The 22,412-nt window shown below is 37.9% G+C and overlaps 1 protein-coding gene across 1 annotated transcript in view; it reads right to left on the reverse strand.

The window, feature by feature from the left end:
• The window catches only part of UBE2G1 (ubiquitin conjugating enzyme E2 G1), an 83,092-nt gene extending 61,069 nt beyond the window's left edge, over nucleotides 1-22,023 (reverse strand). Inside the window, exon 1 of the mRNA XM_031469532.2 lies at nucleotides 21,617-22,023. Within this exon, the coding sequence (XP_031325392.1) occupies nucleotides 21,617-21,662 (46 nt within the window). The 5' untranslated portion in view covers nucleotides 21,663-22,023. The remainder of the gene's footprint in view (nucleotides 1-21,616) is intronic.
• Between the last annotated feature and the right edge of the window lie 389 nt (nucleotides 22,024-22,412).

Consider the following 22,412-nt stretch of genomic DNA (forward strand, 5'->3'; position numbering starts at 1 on the left):
TTATGATCTGTGGATTCGGGTTTTCACTTATTGGCTTCAGTAGTTGCTGATCATTGCCTAGGTCTATCTCATTATAGGCTGCAAAATGGTGGTATTCTAATTCTTTCATTTCTTCATTTATTAACTTAAATACTATATAATGAAAAACTTCTCTTTATTAACTGTTTGTTTAATCCAGGGGAGTCTTAACAGATGAATACCTGATTCTTTTCCCTTGCCCTGAGAGTAAGTCTGTTGCATAGCATCTTCCAAAGATGACCATTAAGACTCTGTTGTTATTGCTGTTGTTACTGGCCTTGGTATTATGATGTCAAACTTTAATATAGTTGATGTGTTTAAATCCATAATCATTACTCCTTTTATCCACTCAACTTGTCTCAGTGAGAAGTTTGTACAATGCGAACCCTGCCCAGTGACAAAGCTGCCTGCCCAGTTATCTTGGTAGCTTTCTTACTTTCTTGTATGACAAGATATTCTGAACATTTCCAGTTCCAGATCTATTAGCCATTTCTCCATGTTGCCCTGGTTCCTGTTGGTGGGAAATGGTAATAATAAATGTTACCACACCCTGTGATACATTCTCTTGAAATCTTGTGTCCTTTTTCTCATTGCTCCTGTGTGAATATAAAGTATGCCCAACAGTCTACTCAACTACTAGACAAGTTCCATGTGGTTATCTGCCCCTAGGTCTACCTTGCCACAAAATAAGGGGGGAAAATAAAGAGGCAGTAGGAAGCAGGCAAATCTCTGGGTGGGGGAGAGGGATTCCACAGCCTTTAAAACAAAAATTTAAGTAAAAATAAAGAATGTAATGGGGAGGGGGTATGTTCAGTGGTAGAGAGCATGCTCAGCATGCATGAGGTCCTGGGTTCAATCTCCAGTACCTCCATTAAAAATAATAATAATAACAGTAATAATAATAATAATAATAATAATAATAATAACAATAACAATAATAATAATGATAATAATAATAAAGAATGGAATATATTAATTTCAAAGAACAAACCATGTACATACAGACAAACCAGAATTTAAAAGGTGAGTGATAAGAGGTAAGGTGTGGGAAAAGACTAAGTGTTTTGCTGTCTTTAGAAATTCCTACAATTCAAAATTCAATCAAGTTTTGCTTATTATATGCATTCATGTGCCAAAGAAATAAAAGATCAAACTGCAACTTGAAAACATAATTATCTGAACATTTTAAACCAGCTTTGCAAAATAAATTGATTCATAATTAGAGTCTGATATAATGTCACGTTAGGCCAGAGATCCAGAGAGAACAAGCAGAATAATAACACCAGATGGGCAGCCGGAAACACACAGGCCCCAGTCTCATAACAAGCAATCCAATGTCCATTACTGTTTTTGAAGAGAAAAGACAGTGCCATTAGGTCTTCTCTGCAATGTTTAGCAAAGGTAATCTTCTAACAATCAAAAATCTTTTCAAAACAAGCCCCAAGCAGATTCTAATGCCTTGAAAAGTATAAATGCTGCCCAATTTGAATTTTAAACAGTACTGCTTCACTTTCATTCTATAATGAAAATGAAGACAAAATTTGATTTGTTAAGACTTTTCTCAAATTCAATAGTCCTGACTTATTTCCAACAATTTGTAAATATTCCATATACATTACTTTCATTGCTCCTTTAAAGAGTTTAAAATTAACATTAACAAAAAGCTTCAACAATACTACAAAAATTACTTCTAGCAATTATTTATCAGGCATAAAGCCAGCCATTGAATTATTATCTTTAGTCAAAGTACCAAGAGACATTTGGTACAGCATTGCTTTTGCTGAAAAAACCTCAATAAATGTTTACTGACTTACTCAGACTTGTTTACTCTTCTAATAGTCACCTATTACACAATTCTCATCTTACAAGAGATCTCTTGTTGATCTTCAGAGCATGAAATCAGAGACAGCTTCAGTATGTAGATCCACAAGTAAAAATAGAACAGATTCCAGGGACTCAAACTGAGAAGGGGGAGGAAGAACACAGCAAGCCTTATTTAAGTAAACAACCTATGGTTCTATTCAAAATCATAAAATGGATATTTCCCATAATTTGAATAAGAAGTGTTGAGTAATTCAAGACTGCACTTTTCAAACTAGTTTCACATTAGGATTACTAACAGATTGCTAATATCTGCTATTGATATTTCAACACAGTATTCAGAATTGCTATACAACTTACAACTTACTCTCTTTATAAAATCTCTATCCTTAAAATACAAATATCATTTACTGCCATTAATGTGAAGACCAATTTTAATTCTGATCTTAGCTATATTTTCTGTCTACTAAAAGAAGTCTTTACATGTAGACCAATGAACATCAATTTAATGCCAGTCAACAATAAATATGAACACTGTATCCAGATCTAGACTGAAATAATCATCTAAATATACGGATTAGATAGCCAGTGAACTCAGTTTTTATGTTCCTTCAAAGAAGGTAAGATACTGCAGTCTCATCTATATAATTTATACTTTCCATAGGAGTCTAGAAAGAAAAAAGAGAAAAGGAAGAAATATGCTTGAGAAAAATATACTAAGGAGGAAGTAATACAACTGTAGAAATTCAAGAAAAAGACTGCTTAGCTCTTCTATATAATCTTCCAGCAACTCCCTTTCTAACATCCCTTCCAGAGATTTAAACTTAGTAGCTACTTGAACAATGCAATCTATTCAACATACATGTACTGAATGCCTAGTATATGTCAAGCAATTGCTGTGTTATGTGCCAGTAATATAATGCAGTAGTCATTAATGCAGTTGTCAAATAGCTCTGGTTCTCCCCCACTGCATGCACACATAACATTACATTTCTTGACCCCCTTATGGTTGACAGGGACCAGGTGTCTAGACGTGGTCAATGACTTCTAAGTGGAAATGCCTCCATTCACTTCTGGCCAGAGAATTTAACTGTTGGTTAAACAGAGCCAACAGAAGAACAGTCTCTCCGGCAATGTTTGAGATGGTGGCTGCACTATTACTGAGTAATCTCAATGAGCAGAGGCCTTCGTCAACTTGAGCCAATGAGAAATAAACCTTTGTGTTTGAAGCCACTGAAATTTTAGGGTTGTGCGTGTTTTTTTTAACCACAGCATAACCTAGTCTAGTCTGACTAACACAAAGAGTGATCAATATATGTCTTATCTCACAAGCTACCTATTGCTAGGCTAGATCTCCCTGACTTCACATAGGCAAAGTTCTTTTTTTAAGACAAATACAATTATCTGTTATTTTAGCAAGTTTTCTGCCCAACTATGGAAAACTTTCTGAATCCTGATTTTTATCAACAAACCTAATGGTTATTCAATTTCTTTGATTCCTACAAACCTAGGATATACATTAATGTCTTCATCAAGTGATTACTTTCTGGAATTGGATCAATTAAGTTCAGGACCTGATGTAAATCAGGAAAATGTCTATCTTGGTTAATGTGAACCAATCAAACACCACTAGGGTTATAACTGCTCAACTATACAAGCATCCATCTAATCTTCCACATGATTACCACAAACCATTCCGTCAAGTGTCTTAAGAGAATCACTACAAAGAATGATATATGACTGAGGAAGGAGAGAAGGAAGAAAATGAGGACTAAGATATAGAATACTAATAGTAGATTGACCGGTTAATGTCACACAAAGGAGCAAGGGCAAACACATATATAATAATTTAGAGCCAAGTACAAAATGATAAATGCTTTAAGGATAAAGAAAATAGGGTAAAAGTTCACTAAAAATATGCCAGGCCTTACTTTAGACACATTCTCAATGCCAACAACCTTGTAAAACTATTTTTGCAAGAGACAGAGTGTTGAAGAAGACTTCTAAAAAGCAAAAACATTTGAACTGGTCTTTTACCCTAAAGAATGAGTTTATTTTACTAAGCAGAGATGGGAAAAAGAAAGGAACACCCCTAAATAAAAAGTATGTTATATAGGGAAAGGAACAGGAGAGAAAGAACATTTTTTCCAAAGGGCAAATTCCTAAACCAGAAAGTTCAGGGTTTATTTTTAATACCCTATCTTGCCTCAAAGTATAAAGTACTTTTCAGAGATATATAAAATACAAAAAAAAATATAAATCAGAAATAGACGAGAAAAAGAGAAACAAGGGAGAAGCACTAAGTGGAATCAGAAATATGGGTAATATAAAAATTTATTTAAAACGCGTGTCAGAGTTGTCTACATTCACAGGGTTAACAGCCTACGTTTTCAGCTCCAAGCCAGTAGGTGCTTAATTTCTGATAAATAACTAGTCCAATTAATTCAAGATTTCTGCAGCTGATATGAAAAAAGAAATATGATCAGATAATCACACAACTAAGTATCACTAAGGTAGAAAAAATCATTTTTCTGATTAAATAGAATTATTTGCATTGCTAAAAGAAAAAATGAACTTACTCCTCAAGGTCCCCTTAAAAAGAAGGACCTTATGTAGTATCTTCACAACACCCAAAATGAATTTCACACGGCTGCCACTGACAGCATATTTCCACAGGTAGAGATCGTCGTGTTATCACCCAAAGCACAATTCAGTGAAAACACCTCTATGTGGAGTGGGTGTGCGGCAGGGACGCACAGCGTTGTGCAGAGTCTGAAGCAGCATTTAAGGGCATCCAAATGATAACTTGTTGCATGGGGAGGGGATAAAGGGCGATCAGCAGGCAGGTGGTTTTAAAACTCAGAATCTAAATTAAGGGACAGATCCTCCTCTCCCTCCACAAATGTACAATTTTGAATACAATTTCAGAGGGATTTCAAACTACAAGGTCCATCTAAGAATCCCCAGAGGAAAGGAGTGTCTGTAGGACTTTTAGTCAATTCTCAAAAAATATAGTTTAATCTTTGTTAAACTGAATATGATAGTAGCAAATCTCAAATTATACTCAATGACCAAGCACCAATAGTGCAGATACATATACTATAAACGGCCAACATAGAGTAAACCTATGGTAGAGTACACATTTTGAGAGCCTTAACCAAGTCTTATGACTAAACAGAAGACTATTTCAATGGATACTTAAAATGGTTGCTTAATACTCCTTCACTGACCCATGCCACCACCACCCCCAGCCATTCTGAACCTCTTTAGGTTTCCCCAGTGTCTTGGCCTTTGCAAACATCTGGCTAGTTCCTAAAACTATCCTTTAGTCTTAGTGTAGATATCACTTCCTCGGTGATGTTTTTCCCAACTCCTCCTGCTTTATGAACCACATATGTTACGGCAATTACAAACTTAACTTTCTTCCCTGCTAAATGAATGTACTTCCTTCAAGGAGCAATTTCTCCAGTGTTTCCCAAGCCCAACAGCATTTAAAGTCAGCATTCATATAACTACCTAAAAAACAAGACTACCTCTGATAAAAAGCGAATTACCCTTAGAAATTTTTCAGTCTCCTTTCTGATACACAAATGAGCAAATTTCTATCCCATACAGTCTGGCTCAACCAACTAGCTAAGAATACTGTCAAGGGAGTTAAAACCTAATGCCACCTTGAACATTTCAAAATGAGTAATAAAGCACTCACAATGTCTGTTTTTAAGAAGCAGTGTTACTTTCTGCTGTACTCGCCAAACTATTTGTAACAATGTGCACTCACAGGCTGAAAGAAGCAAAGTATAATTAAATGGCACGGCCACTGTTACTTAAATCACTCTTAGATAATATAACACCATATCATCTTCATGATAATACTGCCTTCCCATTCTCCATAGAGAAACTATTTCTATCTAGTTCATTCATAAGTGGTATCACATCATGAAGGAACCATTAAAAAAGAGACTGGCCAGAATACATTCATTGTTTTACTCCAATGTCAATTATTATTTGACCCATAAAGAAACTGTCTCCAAGGACCCTAAGAATAACCCATATGGTAAATGGAAGTGTATCAGTCAAGGTTCAGGGTGAAGAAAACACATTTGGTGTTTTGAGAAAGAATTTAATGAGATTGGGTGCTTATGAAATTAGTGAAGAGGGCTAAAAAAAATGAGTTAGAAAGAACTGCCAGTACGACAACCAGAGAAATACAGAAGTGACCTACCAACAGCCCTGGAGCTAAGAGTTCAAGAACAAAGTACAGTAACAGTGATCCAGATTCAGGACAATTAAATCAAGAAGGAATCACTATGCCACTTCTATGCAATGCTGTACTGCAGATTATAGCCAGTGAAATAAGAAAAATAAATAAAGACATACAGATTGAAAAAGTAAAACTGTGTTTATCTGCAGACTATAATTGTAGATGTAAAAAAATGTTACGGAAAATTAAAAAAAGGCTACTAGATCTAATAACACAATTCAGCAAAGCTACACAATACAAGGTCAAAGTTCAAAAAATCAATTATATTTCTACATGAAATACTTATGGATACATTTAACAAAGCAGGTTGAAAATCTATACAGTGAAAAACTACAAACTTTGCTAAAATTTAAAAATGCCTAAATAAATGGAGAAATAAACCACGTTCATGGAAGACTCAATATTGTTAAGATGTCAATTCTTCTGTAATTAATCTATGTATTCAGTGTAATTCCACTCAAAATCACAGTAGACTTTTTTGTAGAAATTGTGTCAAACTGACTTGAAAAGACCTCAAAAAGCCTAATCAATTTTTAAAAAGAAAAGCAAAGTTAGAAGACTTATACTACATGATTTTAGGACTTACTATACAATAATAATCAAGAAACTGTGTTACTGGCGTAAAAATAGACATACAGATCAATGTAACTGAATACAGAGTCCCCAGAGACACCAACAATAGGTTGGTCAACAGATTTTCAACAAAAGTTCCAAGGTAATTCAGTAAGGACAGTGTTTTCAACAAATGATGCTGGAACAACAGATACAATATGCTGTAACACAGATCAACCTTAAAAACATTATGCCAAGTGAAAGAAGCCGTAACAAAAGAACACATATTGTATTATCTCATTTACAGCAAATGTCCAGAAAGGGCAAATTCATAGAGACAGAAAGCAGATTAGTAAGTTGCCTGAGTGTGGGGCTGGGAAAGAGGAGTGACTGCAAGTAGGCACAAGGTTTCTTCCTGAGGTGATGGAAATTTTCTAAAATTACATTGTGATGGAGGGAGGAGGTTGCTCAAGTGGTACAGTGCTTGCTTAGCATCCACAAGGTCCTGGGTCCAATCCCCAGTACCTCCATTAAAATAAATAAATAAATAAACCTTACTACCTACCCCTAAATAAATAATATTGTTTTAATTTTTTAATGGATATTTTTAAGTGTAATCCAGACCCTAAGAGCTACATATGACAAATTTAGGAAAAAAACAAAACTATAGTGACAGAAAACAGATCAGTGGTTGCAGGGATTGGTGAAGGAGGGAGTGGTCAACTGCAATGGGTACACACAGGGAATTTGAAGGTGACACTGTTCTGTATAGCCCTGAGGTGGTAGATACATGACTTTACGCACTTGTCAACACCCATAGAAATGTGTATCTCAAAGAATAAACTTTGATGTATGCAAAGTAAATTTTAAAAATCAGCAAGGATGGAATGAAGACTATGACAAATGAATCCAGCTGTATTACAACTGGATGACATAATTTCACTGAAGGGGTTGGGGGTGGAATGGCGCTGACCTAAGTAAGGTTGGAAATCAATGTTTTGGCTGTACACTGAAAAGATGAAGACAAAGAACTATATATATAAACACTGTACTCTAGGTGTAAATTTGCTTCCCACAGGGGTATGGGTTAAAATTTCTAAAACTGCTTTTAAACAAACAGTGGAGGCAAGGTTCTTCACAAAGAGGGAAGTTACAGGAAAAACAAGAAGAGAAAGCTAGAAAGAACACTGCTACTTGATTAGAGTCAGAAACCAGAATGAACCTAGGGGTAGCTTAATATATATACAGATGGATATACAGAAACATTATAGATGTGTATATACCTATGTTAGTTTAAGTATACATATTGCCAACCTCTGTCCTGTAAGGTAATGACACCACATGTTCAATGCTCAGATCTTGGTTTCCAAGAATGTATTCTTGGAAAAATAGATGACTCTAGGGCTGGGATAGAGAAAATGCAAGATAGGTCTGACACATACTGCAGTCATCAGAAAATAAGGAAACGCTTAAAAACTAAAAGGTCAAGTGCATGTCAAAGGGACATAAGAACCAACCTGAAAAATAAACTCCCAATGACCAAAGATGAAACAATTTAGGAACAAAATAAATGACATAAGAACAAAATAAATATATAATGAATCATGAATTTTATGTCAACTTGGCCGGGCCACAGTACCCAGATATATGGTCAAACATTATTCTAGATGTTTCTGTGATGGTTTTTTTTTAATGAGATTACAATTTAAATCAGTAGATGTTCAGTAAAGCAGATTACCCTCCATAGCATGAGTGGGCCTCATCCAATCAGTTGAAGGCCTTAATTTTTAAAGACCAACCTCCCTCAAGAGGAAACTCTGCCAGCACACTGCCTTTGGAGTTGCACAATACTGCTCACCTCTAGAATGCCAGGCTACTGGCATTTGGACTTGCCAGCCCCTACAATCACATGACATATAGATCTATCTGTGTCTCCATCCTATTGGTTCTGTTTCTCTAGAGAACCCTAATACAGATTTTAACCCAAAATACAAAATAAAATATACAAGCTCATACTGAATAAATGATTGAATTAACAGATAAATAGGAGAGGTGACAAATCTTCCTTACAGATGAATTCCAGTAGACAGTGTCCCCTTTAGGAGATGCAGCCTCATCCCTCCTTCCCACATGAGTGTGGACTGGACTTTGTGAGCAGCTTACAAAGAAAAGGGTAGGAAAAGAGAAAAATAGTAATTTCACATGGAGAAACCTGACCAACTTTAACCAAGGGATCAAGGTTCACATCAACAGTGTCGTCATGTGGTTATGGCTGACGTGGTGAGAAGGGCATTTCACCTCCGTGGTACTCTTTCTGAAAGCCCCAGTCTAATCATGAGAACATTAGACAACCCCAATTTGAGGGACATTCTACAAAATGCCTGACTGGTATTCCTCAAAATTGTATCAGATATGAAAAACAAGGAAACTCTGAGAAACTCTCATAGAACAGAGGAGACTAAGAAGACATGATGACTAAATGCAGTGTCATAACCTGGATAGGCACCTGGAACAGGCATCAAGTAAAAACTTCTAAAATTTTGAATTCATAAAAAATTTGAATAAAGTATAGACTTTAGTTAAAGTATAAACTTTAGTTAACCTATCAATATGTTTCATTAATTGTGACAAACGAACCACATTAATGTAAGATGTCAGTAACAGGGGAAACTGGTGGGGGGTGTCCAGGGTATATAGGAACTCTCTCTACTATCTTTAGAATTTTTCTGTAACTAAAACTGTTCCAAAATTAAAAATTGAAGAAAAAAAAAAAAGCCTTTCACAGTGGCACTGCTTCCCCAACAGCCATACCATAATTCATAGACTCTGAAGAGGGCAGCAAGAAGCACAGCACCCTCACCTGTGCAGCTGCTGCACTTGTACGAGTTAAAGATAAACCAATTGGATAGGGACAGTTTAGTTCTTTTCCACCAGGCAAGCGCTAATGGCAGAAGCAGCAGCAAAGGTGTAATCCTAAGGGAGAGATGTAAAAACAACCAGAAAAGACAGTAAAAATACAGTATCTCCCCGGTGTACTACCACACCACAGATGTTCACAGCAGTTTGAAAAAAGAAACCAGCACAGCTGAAAGTCCTAGACTGCTAATGATGACAATATAAACCATCCTATGCACTGCTAAATACAAAAAAATACTATCCTCAAGGAAAGCCTCAGAATAACCCTCCTTTCTACATAAGCCTTGAAATAGACATTTTAGTTTTAGAATCCTATAGCATAGAAGATGAGAAATAGACAAACTCAAAATATCATATGAAGCCATGAACAACAGTAGTTCCCCTTGCAAACTACATAAAGTTTTCAGTTTAACAAACAGTGTATTACTGTATGAAAAGCAGTAGCCTTGGTAATAAGGTCACCTGAGTTTAAAATCTATTTGTCACTTATACCAGTATGTAAAACGAACTTTAACAAACTCAATTTCGAAGAGTATGATTTTCACTAAAATCCTTAACATTAAAGGTCTTCCTTTCAGAATTTCAATTTACAAAAAAGCCAAAATGCAAGGAAAAAAAATAATGAAATGTTAACAGAGGCTGCAAAGGGATAGCTAATGTCTATATCATACGTTTTAACTTTTCCAAATCTACAATAAATATGTTCATTTGTAACTAGAAAAATTATTCTTTGGGGGGGGTAGTCAAGTTTATTTTTTTAATGGAGGTACTGGAGATTGAACCCAGGACCTCATGCATGCTAAGTGTGAACTGTACTCCTGAGCTATATCCTCTGCTCAAAAATATATATTTTAAAATATATATGTTCCATTTTCCTCTAGAAAACATTGTTTTAGGTTACCTTATGCTTATTTTAAATACATCTCACGCATGCTCCAAAAACTAAGAAAATCAAAGGAATGTATGCCTCCCCAGACACCCTGAGACCTAAGCAGGAAAGGTATAATTGGATCAATACATTTTTTTAGTCTCTATATAGACTTAATTTAAATATTGTTAAAGACAGGCTCAGAAATTAATGAAATCTAGCTGTCTTGGTTCCACTATTGTGAATAAGCCAAACTTAGTTTCCTCCTCTGGAAAACGTGGTCAGCCACCTTGGTAGCTAAGGTTGAGAACCAGAAAGAAACTTTGAAGATATTAAACCAAAAAGAGAAAGAAAGAAAAGAAAGAAAAGAAAGAAAAGAAAGAAAAGAAAGAAAAGAAAGAAAGAAAGAAAGAAAGAAAGAAAGAAAGAAAGAAAGAAAGAAAGAAAGAAAGAAAGAAAGAAAGAAAGAAAGAAAGAAAGGAAAGAAAGGAAAGAAAGGAAGAAAGGAAGAAAGGAAGAAAGGAAGGAAGGAAGAAAGAAAGAAAGAAAGAAAGAAAGAAAGAAAGAAAGAAAGAAAGAAAGAAAGAAAGAGAAAAAAAGCTTTAAAAGACAGAGGGAAAAAACTTTTCATGTGTGGAAATTTATAGAGTCAGAAAAACTGATCATAATAGAGCTGTCCATTAGAGAAACTGCTTTGAGAGAAAATAAAGACCTTGCTCAGACACTGAGGTGTTCCAACAACTATCATTTGATCAAAGCTATAAACATGTTGGGGGTTGGCAAGAATGTCCATACTACTGTAGTGAAGTACATATATTCTAATTTTCAACCAATATTTGTTTATAAAAGTCTACTTCCCTACTAGAAGGGGAAGCCAGGAATTGTATTATCAATCTTTGAATCCCTAGGGTGTAGCATATAAAAAGATTCCATTCACATGTGCTTAAGTCTCTCAGAGGTGGGGGGCTAGGGGGGAGGATCCAGTACAGTAATTTTAACCCATTCAATAAATATTTATTGGTTGCTTGCTGTTTCAGCCATGCTTCTAGGCAGTTGTGACATGTCAGTTAATAGATAAAAACAAAAATCTCGGTCCTCATGCAGAGACTGTAGTCTAATGTCCTTCCTCCACCTTTTCCAAAGCAGTGCTAAATTGTGGTCCATTACCTGGTGCCAATCTACCAAAATGTCATTGGTCCGTGACAGTCAGCCAAAGCAAGCATTTAGAAACTCAGCCCTTTGATGGTCATTTTATATGATGAACTTAATATTATAAAGTATGGGTTCAATTCTGTCTTTTTTTATTTTATTTTTCTAATAATTCATCTTTATTGTTTTTCTAAGTTCATTACATAATGAATTGGAAAAAATTTTAAACTGGCCTTTGACCACAGATAACAAGCAATTGTCCAACATATTTTGATCACATCACTTTCCAACTTCTCAGATAAGATTCCATACTCAGTATTTCTAAGGTCTTCCACAAATACCAATCTTTCCACTTTTCCCGCTGGTTCAGTTTATCACATACTCCAACCACACTGAATTGTTTACAGCACAAGCCTGTCTTGTGTGTTCTTTTCCCTCAGCCTTAAATACTTTTCTACTTTAATTTTTTGGGGTTGAGTAGGTAATGAGGTTTACTTATTTATTTTTTGAAGGAGGTACTGGGTATTGAACCCAGGACCTTATGAATGCCAGGCATGCACTCTACACAACTTGAGCTATATCCTCCCCCTAACCTTTTTTTTATAGGGGGGGTAACTAGATTTCTTTATGCATTTTTTAATTAATTTTTAATTTTATTTTTTAGGGGAGGTACTGGGGATTGAACCCAGGACCTTGTGCATGCTAAGCATGCTCTTTACGGCTGAGCTATACCCTCCCCCTACTTTCCTATTTCATGTGATCAAATTTTACATACTCTTTAAAAGCCAAACACCACCAACTCCTCAAAGCCCTCCATGATCCAGACAGGTAGAAGCAAAGTTTCCCTGACTTTTCTTTAATACTTTAAAACAGTCCACTGATGGGATTTTCTACAAAATGTGAGTTCCTGGAATACAAGAATAACTTACTCATTTGGCATCCCTATACAGCACACAAAATAGACATCAAATTTGCTAAATGAATGATGTAAGAGACAGCATCACTGAATGTTATGTATAAATGAGCTTCTCTCAAGAGATCAGAAAACCCTCTGAAACAATACTCAAAGTTGTGGGTGTACACTCTTCTGAGGAGAAGGTCTTTAACGCTTACCAGATTCTCAAAAGAGTCTAACAACCCCCAAAATGTTAAAGGAAAGGGATAGGGTTTCATCAGCAGACAGATGTATTTCTGCCAGGCAGCTCCATCAGGAATAGCTTGGGGAAATTTTCAGATATAATATAAACTGCAATTTCCTTATCTCAAAAAGATGATAATATTTACTCCAAAGATTTGATGTAAGAACTGAATGTGACCACATACGGGAAGTCCTAGGATCATGAAGAGTATGTGACAGGCACTTAATGATTTAAGTTTCCTTTCTGCCCTCTTTCCTCTTTTAAATAAGTTTATATATTCATGAAGTAAGCAGGCTTAGGTGCTTTACAATTTTTTAAATTACAAATTACTGCCATCCCTTGCAAGTTGTGTCCAGACTATTTTCTTGGAAATCTTCAACAGGGTTAGTTGTCTCACGAAAACACGTATTTGTTTTAAATCTGTCAACTTTAGATTTGTCATGCTAAGTAATTCTAATTACTGTTTTCTCTACACTGATAAATGCAAAGATTTTTAAGAACTGACATCTTGATTCTGCTGTATCCAAATATAGTCCTTTTCCTATGAAGCCTTCCCTGATCTCACTGCACTCCCCCATAATTAATCACGCCTTCCTCAGTGCTACTTTCTGCTCCTTCCACATATACACATGTATTTACCATACTGCATTATAACTGTTTACATGTCCATCAATGCCTACTACTAAATGTCGCACCTCAAGGCAGGAATACTTGACCAATATCCTTGCATTCTCCTAGCATTTCTCAATACAACTGCACACAAGAGCTCAACAAATGAATTTTTATACTGATCCTTTCTTCCAATTGCCAAACAACAGCACAAGAAGTTTAAATGAGGATTATTTTAAATTAAGATGGAATTTCTATCTCAAATTACACATTTCTCAATTGCAACCTTCTACTTCTTGAAAGTGTTAATATGGCAACTATGCTGCTATGTTTGTAACTATGAAAAGTAAGTTTAAAAAAGGAGTTCTCTATATGAAATAGACTGATAAAAATGCTTTGGTTACAAGTGACTTTTTTCAACTTTTATTTTGATACACAGATTTACGGAACAATGGAAAAAATAGTACAGAAAGATCTATACCCTTTACTGTTTCCCTCAATGCTAACATCCTGTATCACTATGGTATAAAAACCCAAGAAACTGACACTGGTACAATTTGCACATTTTATTCAGACTGCATCACGTGTGTGTGTGTGTGTGTGTGTGTGTGTGTGTGTGTGTGTGTGTGTGTAGTTAGTTCTATGCAATTTTATCTACAGATTTGTGTAACCACTGTTTAAGATACAAACTGTTCCATCACCACAAAGATTCGTCATGCAGCCATCTCATAGCCATACACCATTACTATCCTGAATCCCTAAAAACCACTAACCTATTCTCCATCTCTACAATTTTGACATTTCAAAAATTGTATAAGGGTATCGAGATCATTCAGTGGAGAAAGGACAGTCTTTTCAACCTTAAAACTTAAACATGAAACCTAAACTATAAAACTACTAGAGAAGCTTCATGATATGGGACTTAGAAATAATTCCTTGGATGTAACACCAAAAGCACAGGCAACCAAAGCAAAAATAAACAAATGGGACATCAAACTTAAAAAAAAAAAAAAAACTTTTGTGCAAATGACATAATAAAGTGAAAAGGCAACCTATGGAATGGGAGAAAATATTTGCAAATTATATACCTGATAAAAGGTTAATATCTATACTATACAAAGAACTTAACAGCAAAAAGTCAAATAACCTGAGTTTAAAAATGGGTAAAGGACCCGAAGAGACATTTTGCCAAAGATAATCTACAAATGGCGAGCAAGGATGTGAAAAGTTGCTTAGTGTCAGTAATCATCAGAGAAATACAAATCAAAACTATGAGCACCTCACATCAGTAAGGATGCCTACTATCAAAAAAAAACAAGCGTTGGCAAAAGGTGGAAAAATTAGAATCCTTGTGCACCGTTGGCAGGTCTGTAAAATGGTGCTAATGCTATGGAAAACAGTATGCAGACTCCTCAAAAATATTAAACATAAAAATACTCAATTTGATGTATCACTCTGGTAGAGGATGTTGATAATGGGGGAGGAGGCCATGCTTGTATGAGGACAGGCGTACCACAGGAAATCTCTCACTCAATTTTGCTGTGAATCCAAAGCTGCCCTAAAAATAAAGTTTACTTAAGAAAAAAATAAATAAAAGTATCATATGACCCAGCAAACCCCACTTCTGGGTATATATCCAAAAGAATTGAAAACAGGGTATTGAAGAGATATTTGCACAACAACAATAACAATAGCCAGGAGGTGGAAGCGACCCAAATGACCATTTACAGATGAATGAACAAAATGTGGTATATACATCCAATGATTATTCAGCCTTAAAAATGAAGAAATTCCTGTCACATGCTACATCATGGATTAAACTTTAAGACATTACACTAAGTAAATAAGCCAGTCAAAGAAAGACACATACTGTATGATTCAACTCATATAAATCAAATTCACAGAAACAGTAAAATGGTGGTTACCAATGGCTGGGGCAAGGGGAAGTCATCTAATGGGTAGAGGGCTTCAATTTTTCAAGATGAAGTTCAGGAGATCTGTTTCACAATGTGAATATACTTAACACTACAGAACTGTACACTTAAAAATGATTAAGATGGTCAATTTTATGTGCTTTCGACCACAACTAAAAAAAAGAATTTTATATAAAGAGAATCATGGAGTATGCAACCTTCTAAGATTACCTTTTTTTCATTCAGCATGATTCCCTTGACATCATTCAAATTGTTTTCTGTATCAATAGTATGTTTCTTACTATTGCTGAGTAGTATATTCCATGGTATAAATGGAGGACATATGGGATAATTAAAAGTAATACATTAAATAATTAAAAGCACAAAGCAGTAAATTACAGTATCTTTCCCAGCAGTTTCTGAGGCCAGAATCTTTCACTGGAACAGCACTGATAAAAATTTGATTTATCTGAAAAAGCCTAATACTATTTTGCACTATGAGAAAGTTTAAAATGCTGCATTTTAATATATATATCTTATTTCTTAAAAATGCATTTTATTCCTGTTCTTTCATTTATCTATTCATAAAAATAATTCATGTTTACTAAAAAATTTGCAAAATATTTGCATTTTCTTATTCATACTTTTCTGTACCTGAAATGCCCTCAACCAGATATAACTACATTCCGTTTACCTGGCCAGACTGTTTGCATAAGCATATACTGTGCTTTCTTCTCTGAAAAGTTACTTCCTACAAACCAAAGATGGCATTAAACAGATTTTTGGAGGTTCTCTAGTGTTTTAAATTCTAACAAGAATAGTTCTTAATAAATAGAAAAATGCAAAATTCTTCATCCTAAATTGAGCTGAGTCCATTAAAACAAAAGAATGCTTAGCATTTTCAAGAGTGTATCCACACCACGATTTATCATAAATTAGCATACCCCCTTCAAAAAAAAATTTGCAATGAAGTTCCCAAGATCAAATAATCCAAGGATTGCAACGCTTCTTGACAATGCAAACACTCTCAAAAAGCATTAATAATACAGTGGTAGTGAGTGGGTTTTCAAATTTTCCACATTAGATACGTCTCTTAATAATCAAGGCATCTAATTTCACAATTATATGTGGACACATGACCAAATATAAAGTGTTATTAACTTATATATAACTATATAAAAAACTATATACTTTGGGACTACTTTTCAGTAAATAGATTATACTAATACACTAATACCTACAAATTATAGTTTATGTCAACAATTTAATATATTTAGTATTTTTAAAAATGAAATTATCCATTACAAAAGACTAATGTAGAAAGTATGTTTCACTCTGAATTTATAGAAAATTAAATACCGATGGATACTTATAACTAAATGTCATTATATAGCAAAAATATTCATAGTAACAAATTATAACTTAAAAATCATTTACCCCTAATGTTAAGAAAATTCACTTATTAAAAAATTAAAGACATTTTCCTCCAGCTTTATTGAGATAAAATTGACATATAACATTGTGTACATTTAAGGTACACACATATGATTTGATATGTATATGTATTTTGAAATAAGATTCTGAAACATGACACATCAGATGCATAATTCCTTGATATTGCCTACAATATAGGGATTACAAATCATCTGACACCCTCCCTCAACCACAATGTTTGTTTCATTTATACCTTTTTTCTGACAGTGTATAATAGCTGCTTTATTTCTCTAAGTTTAATGATTTTTAGATATAAAAATTCCCAAACTCTATTAAAGAATTAGAGTTTGATGCAATATAATTACTTTTAGACTTTTCTTCCATTTCTAAATGTGTGTGTTAACAACTATTAATATTAAGAATACAAGTGGGGAGGATATACCTAAAGTGGTAGAATGCATGCTTAGCATGCATGAGGTCCTGGGTTCAATCCCCAGCCCCTCCTCCTAAAAAACAATAATAATTAATAATGATGATGATGAATAAATAAACCTAATTATCTCCCCCTTAGGGAAAAAAGGAATACTAGCATTATGTTCACCACTCAGAATCTTCTACCACTAGGGTATTCCTGTCAATAATCAGTTATTCTATTTCTGCTTGTTTAATATTGTCAATGGAACTGTATGTCAAGAGTGCCAATATATTCTAGAAAGGCCATAAAGAAATATTAAATCTAACTTCCCCTTTTAAAGAGTATTCCTTCAACGCCCTCCAACACCAGAGCTGCTAAAAACATCACAAAAACCAGGCACTGGGCTACCTGCAGGTAGTCAGTCCTCCAGGGGACAACAAAAAAGCTTAGGGCACCTACCAAAAGTGTGGGGCTCAGAACACCAGCTCCATAGACACTCAAAGTAATATTTTAAAAACTGGGTTTTTTTGGCCCCATCTGGACATGTAGACTAATATTCTGTGGAGATGAGGCCTGGAATCTGTATTTTTAACAGACTCCCAAGTGATTTTATTGCACATAAGTCTGAGAACACAAATAACTAACTTACTACCACCTGCTTACATGGGTAGCCAAGGAGACAAAGATTTGGGTATGTTCCAGATTACTTTAAAATACAATCAAAATCTTTATAGTAAAATAAGTTCAATTATTTTATTGTTACTGCATAAAGAGATTCTTCTTAGTTCTGGAATGACAGGTGCCTATGAGGACGTAACTACTGAAAATCTGCGTTGTCAATGTTAAAAAAAAAAACCTTAAGTGATCTTAAAAAAACACCTCTATATTCCTTATAAATGCTTGTTATAAAGTAAAACTTAGTATCATTAGAGTAGGGAATAAACTCAATTAGTCCATTTTTTTTTCCTCAGAGTTAATTGCCAACAACAAAAAGCTTATCCCTACTTTGTCTATTAAATTCAAAGATATTTTCCTTCATTATGCAGAACGTTGGTCTTAAGTTGACAATGGCTAAAATATCTTTAACGTGCATTACTTTGTACAACAAATTTTACTAAAATGGGAACATTTTCCCAATCATTTTGGTACTTACTGAATATTTAAAACCATATTTCACGTCTGCTCTAAATTGTTGCTCCCTGGAAGGTAATAAAGCCAATTAAAAACAACAAAGTCTCTAACAGGAAGGTCCTGAATGTAAATCTAGCAGCACCACTTTTATCTGTGTGACCTTGGACAAGTTAACCTCTCTCAGCCTCTATTTCCTTATTGGGAGGATTAAATGAGATAATACATGTAACCCTCTCAGCATAATGCCTAGTACATGTTAGCCCTCAGTAAACATTAGCCTATATAAACATACACAGTACAGAAATCTCTCTGACAGCACATAAAAGAAATTATCAATGTTGCTGCCAAGAAAAGAACTCTGGGTCAGTGTGGAAAGACTGTACCTTTTTATACTCTTTGTATTTTTAACCAGTGCTCATAATACGTTTTCAAAAAAATTAATAATTTTAAATTATCTCTTGTGCTGTGGGGTTTCTTAGCGCTTATCACTATGCACTGCAAAAGCTGAACTGTCACTGCTGAATTCGCAAAGGAGTAAGTCATAGTCTAATAATATCCACAAAGAAATACACAAACTATTTGATGTCATGAATTGGTTAGGTGTTCTACTTGCTTCACAATGGCCATTATGGTCTTAACTAAAACATCTTAAATCAGCAATTTTTCAACCTAGGATGATTTTGTCCCTCAGGGGACATCTGACAACAAGAGACATTTTTGGCTGTCACAGCTGAGGAGGTGTACTCCTGGTATCTGGTGGACAGAGGCCAAGAATGCTGCTAAACATTTTATTATGAATCGTATAGGTCCGCACAACAATCATCAGCCCAAAATGTCAGCAATGCTGAGGCTGAGAAACTGCATGCAACCCAAGGAACTATTCTGCTTCACTATGAAAGTAACCAGGTTCTTCACTACAGTTAACAACAAAACAAAATACACACACAATAAATTCTCCCCTCAAGTAATGAAGTAAAATCCTTAAGGACTGGCAGGCTAAGGGCTCAATAAATGTAACCATTGTTGGCCACAGTTGTAAGTTTCTGAAATTCTAGCAGCTAGAATGGCTGACTGGTTCATGTGCCTACTGAATTCAATACATTTGAAGATTTTTAAAGCATTTATTATTAAGCCTTCCAAAAGTTTGCTCTAAATGATTTCAAGAGATTACAGTTTACCATTCTTTCCTGTTTTCAAATGATATTTGAAGAACCACTCAAACAATGTACTACTAAAATACAACAGGGCCTTTATTTCAGTAAGTAGTTATCAAGTCTTTCCAATAAATTTGGTATTTTTACATTTCACTTAATGCACTGGCCTTGGCCTATATTGTGCATTTTGAGCATACTCATTAAAACCCTTCAAAAGTTTAAGAAAATATTAAGAACAGTCCATTGTTTCTGATCAAAAAGACAAGAAAAATTAACCAGCAGCTAAATAATTTTATAATGAGGCTGGAAAATTACAAACTAAATCATTCTGTCCTCCAACCTTAAAGCATACCTTAGTGTGCCTTATCAAAAAGTCAACCATTAATAAAGAACTTTGGGAAATGTTTTATCAATATTTGGGGTTCACCTTCTAAAAGAATGCAAAAGTGAACCAAGTGACTCAAATTTAGAGCTTGTTCACAAATGGGTCGTTAAAAGTTCTTAAATATTGCTACTAACACTGTTATTAGTCATACTTTCTACGTAACTGCATACTTCTTTTACACTTTTGAAATGTGTATCTTTCCCACTATTTTAAGAGTTGAGTAGTTTTAATACCGATTTAGTATTTTAATACTGGTTAATAGTTCACCTCATAATTAAAACTTATCCTGATTAAAGAATTCTTAGGCAGACAAGAGAACATCTCAATTCCTCCCTCCAAAACAAAACAAAAACAAAATACACAGAAAAGTAAGGTATGTTTGCAAATGTAAGATGCAATAAAGTTGTTATTCTTTCATTGCCTGTCCAATACATTATTCGTGGACACAGGTATCACTCGAACTTCTCCATGCACTCCAACTCACTCCTCCTGAGCATCCCGAACTTTAATACTTGTCCAAACCTGCTTGCTCATGGTCTAATAATAAACCTAATTATACAATCTATAACAGCCCCTAACAACCTTTTCCTTAAGAAGCCATAAAGGTGATTTAACTAACACCTCAAACTCTTAGTAAATCTGTTTCAAAAATAGATGTCTCCATTCCTGCCTATGGCTTCTACCGAGGGCTCAGGGCCACTGGCAGTAGCGTGGGGAGGTGAAGATCCTCCAGGACCCAGAAGGACACCCGCCGGGCGTAGGGCAGCAGGGGTAACTGCTGGTTCATTTCTCTTTAAATCTGGCAGCACGTGGGACGGCATTGTGAAGCCACCAACCCGCCTCCCCCTTACACTCGCACACGTACGTCTCCAGTGCGCATGCTCCGTTCACACAGTCCTAGCAGAGTCGGAGCCAACCCCCTAAAAAGTCAACCTGGAAGCCGCAAACGGCCGGAGGCCGGGACAATGGGGGAGGGGGGACGCAGGCACCTCTGGGGAGGCTGACCCGGGCGCCGCCCCAAGCCTGAGCCCGCGGGCCGCAGCCCCGGGAACCTGCAGGCCTGCGCAGGAGCCGGAATCGCTCGGAGCACAAAGCCCCGAGCCGGCCAGCAAGCGGCTCTCGGCTCGGCCCGCTCCTACCCTCCCCCAGCCGGGCGGTGCAGCCGGAGCCCGTGCCAGGCGGAGGCAGGCGAGGCGGCGTCCCGCGCCCTGCCGGGTTCTCAGACCCCCGCGCGCCCGCGACCAGGCCGCGGAGGCCGGCGCTTTTGTTGTCCGCCACAACTCCGCGGACCCGGCGCTGCCCCAGCAGAAGTTTGGCGCGCCTCACCTATCCGCCCGGGGGCCAGTTCCTCTCGCCCACCCTCGCCCCCGCTGCCAGCCCGCGGTTGCGACACCCAAGCCGGGAACTCGCAGCCGGCCGGGCCCGGACGGTCCTTCCTGCCCCCCGGGTCCGGCGGCCTCGGCCGCACCTGAGCCTGGACCCGCCCCTCCTGGGAGGGTCGGCCCGGGCTGGGGACCCACAGCCCCTCCCCCGCAACGTCCCACCGAGCAGTGGGGGAGGGGGCAACCCCTCCTCCTTTCCCCCGGGCCCAGGCCCAGTCGTGGGGCCGAGGCTGGGGCGCGTCCCCGCCCCCAACACTCTCAGAAAGCCGAGGAAGAAGTGCTGGGCCCGGCCGGGACGAGCGCCCGGGCTCCCCACCCTCGCAGGCCCGCGCTCGGCCTCGCCAGCGGCTGCCGCTCCCCCTCGGCTGTCCGGCGGCCGGCCCAGGAGCGCCGGGAGCAAGGGAGGAGGAGCAGGCAGCTGCTGGCGCGATCGCGGCCCGGCCCGGCGCCCCGCCGCCCGCTCGCTCACCTGCCAGCTGTCTTCGCAGTAGCAGTGCCGACTGCAGCTCCGTCATCCTCCCCGCCAAGGGCCCGGGCTGGCGCCGGGGCTTTCGAAGGACGGGGACAGACTCTGGGGCTGCTGGAGCTGGGTGTGCTGAGGAACCCGGGCCCCCACGACGGGAGCGCCGAAGCCGAGGGAGGCCGGGCTGAGGCTGCTGTGGCGGCGCCTCGCTGCCGGTGCGAGTCCGCTCGCTTCAGCTTTCCTCACAGCGCCTCACGCCCGGAAGGGGAGGGTACCCGTGCGGCCGCGGCGCGCACTGGGACTTCGCTCGCCCGCTTCCCTCCTTCAACCCGCCCGTCGGCCCCACCGGTGCCTTCCCCCGCCACTGCCTCACTGCGCTCAGGGCCGCTCCGCGCAGGCGCGCTGGGCTGCCTACTTCGGAAGCCGCCCGCCTGCTAGTTCGACCCCTCTGCCTCCCCGCCCCGCCTCCGGAGGCGGAACCCTGCCCCCTACGCGGAGTTGCGCCTGTCGTCGCCATCTTGGGAAGGTCATCTCCCGGCCCAGTGCCAAGGCCTCGGCGGCAGACGCCCCGCAGACGCCATGACAAAGAGGTCACGGAGGGTCAAGACACCGCCTCCGGGTTGAAGCAGGTGGTCTGGGTGTGAAGGGACCAAAAGAAGTGGTAGGTGCCTAGATGTTGATGAGTGCCCAACAGGCATCTAACACTCCACACGTGGTATGCGAATTAGTCATTGTTAAAGACGAACTTACTACTGGGGAGCCCCGTTTTAAGCACACTCCCAAAATAGGCCTAATATATGCT

Source organism: Camelus dromedarius, chromosome 16 (genome assembly GCF_036321535.1).
Source record: "Camelus dromedarius isolate mCamDro1 chromosome 16, mCamDro1.pat, whole genome shotgun sequence".
Taxonomy (NCBI): Eukaryota; Metazoa; Chordata; class Mammalia; order Artiodactyla; family Camelidae; genus Camelus; species Camelus dromedarius.